At 38.8% G+C, this 1,733-nt stretch overlaps 1 protein-coding gene across 1 annotated transcript; it reads right to left on the reverse strand.

The window, feature by feature from the left end:
* Positions 1-226: 226 nt before the first annotated feature.
* LOC149178003 (uncharacterized) lies at positions 227-1,095 on the reverse strand. Its single transcript, XM_089423519.1, has one exon. It carries the CDS (start codon positions 783-785, stop codon positions 435-437), a length of 351 nt encoding a protein of 116 aa, XP_089279645.1. The 5' UTR covers positions 786-1,095; the 3' UTR covers positions 227-434.
* Between the last annotated feature and the right edge of the window lie 638 nt (positions 1,096-1,733).

Consider the following 1,733-nt stretch of genomic DNA (forward strand, 5'->3'; position numbering starts at 1 on the left):
GTTTCTTGACATCCACAATTAACCTTACTAAACCCTGATCATCGTCATTTATATTTAATGTTTAAATTATATAACACTGTACCTATTATATTAATTACAAATTTCATCAAATTATTACAGACAAATAAAGTAAAATAAAAGCGACAAAAATTCTTTATATCGGTCTGTACGATAAAAAAATATATATAAATCAAACAAAATGAAAAGTTACTTTATAACACTCTGGACAATAATTGAATTATTATTACTGGTATACTATAAATTTAATATGAAATCACATATGAATACACATCACCATGATCTTAAATCACATAAGAATACACCTCGTAATTATTTACGCATAATTCTGGATTAATTACGAAGACTTGCAAAAAGACGTATACACACAAATATATAGAACAGTTGTACATCAGTGACATCACATCTCACTTCGTCTATAAGCTCCTCCTCCGCCGCTCCGCCGCCGCCCTGGATGCCTCTTTTCTGGCGGCCGCGTATAGCCTCGCCGCCAAGGCCACCAAATTCTCCGCCGACTGGAGGGCCAAGAGCGGCAGGAGAAAGTAGAGCTCACCCAGCCGGAGCTCCTCCTCGGGCTGCAACGTCGGGCATCTGGCTCCGTATAGATCACGCGCGTTACAGATGAAATGGCGGGGGTGGTTTTGCAAAACTCGCTTGGCGCTAATGGGGGCTGCAAATTCATGCACCTGGCCATCAAGGTCGACGACCCTGATAAGGTCCGGACTCACCAACCGCGTCCACCGGGCGCACGAGGCCATCGATCCCATAATTCTTCTTCTTCAGTGATAAACGCAATTACAAGAATCGAGCGCTGCACAGACGATGGGAAAGGCGCTGCACACGCCTGGAACAGCTCTCAGGTCAGGTTTTTTTCAATTGAAGAAATCGTGTCGGTAGCCACTTTTAGGGGTTTTTCCAATCGAAGAACTCTGACCTCCAGCAATTATCAGACATACTTAGTTCGGCTTCAGATTAGAGCACCAACACATGTAAATACCAAATCTTTCTATCTATTTATTATTATTATTGGATCATAACCACGTGAATTTTGAAATTATGGAGCCAGATGTAAATACCAAAATTTTCCACCTAACTATTTGGACCACAACCCCTAAAACTGTAAAATTATAAAACCACCTACTACGAGAAATAAAAAGCATCTAAACGTTGGTCGAAAAAGCATCTAAATGTTGGGGGATGGTAGAATTTGACCGCATGGGATCAAAGGCTCTTATAGCTCGACACTATCCGAAAGATATTGTTTTTTCTGAGGTTTAGGTCCATTTTATGGCTCCCAATTATTTGACAGAAATTGCATCGTAATTTTTAGTCTATTATGTGGCCCTTCACTTATTTGATAGGAATTGCTTCCTACAAATTAGTCCTTGATTTGGCCCTTTATTCAACGGGAATTCTCGAATTTTAGGAAAGTGGAAATTTGGGAATTTAACAGGTCACATTGAGGTTTATGCTTTTTCGATCTGAAAGAAAAACATGTCACGTTGATGTTACGGGGATTTTAGTCCATTGATTTTCAAGAAATTGAAGCAATGACACGAGGGACACTTGTGATGGAAGTTAATCATGTCACATTGTTTAATCATGTTCATCTGTAGTGGAAAGAGTGACACTTTGAGTATATTGGTGGGAAAAATTGTCATAATCTAGAAAATTTTGATCTTAGAATATAATTTTTTTCTAGTTAATTTTTTTCC

Source organism: Pinus tabuliformis, chromosome 4_1 (assembly GCF_031772625.1).
Source record: "Pinus tabuliformis cultivar Carrire ecotype Pingquan chromosome 4_1, CPIR1, whole genome shotgun sequence".
Taxonomy (NCBI): Eukaryota; Viridiplantae; Streptophyta; class Pinopsida; order Pinales; family Pinaceae; genus Pinus; species Pinus tabuliformis.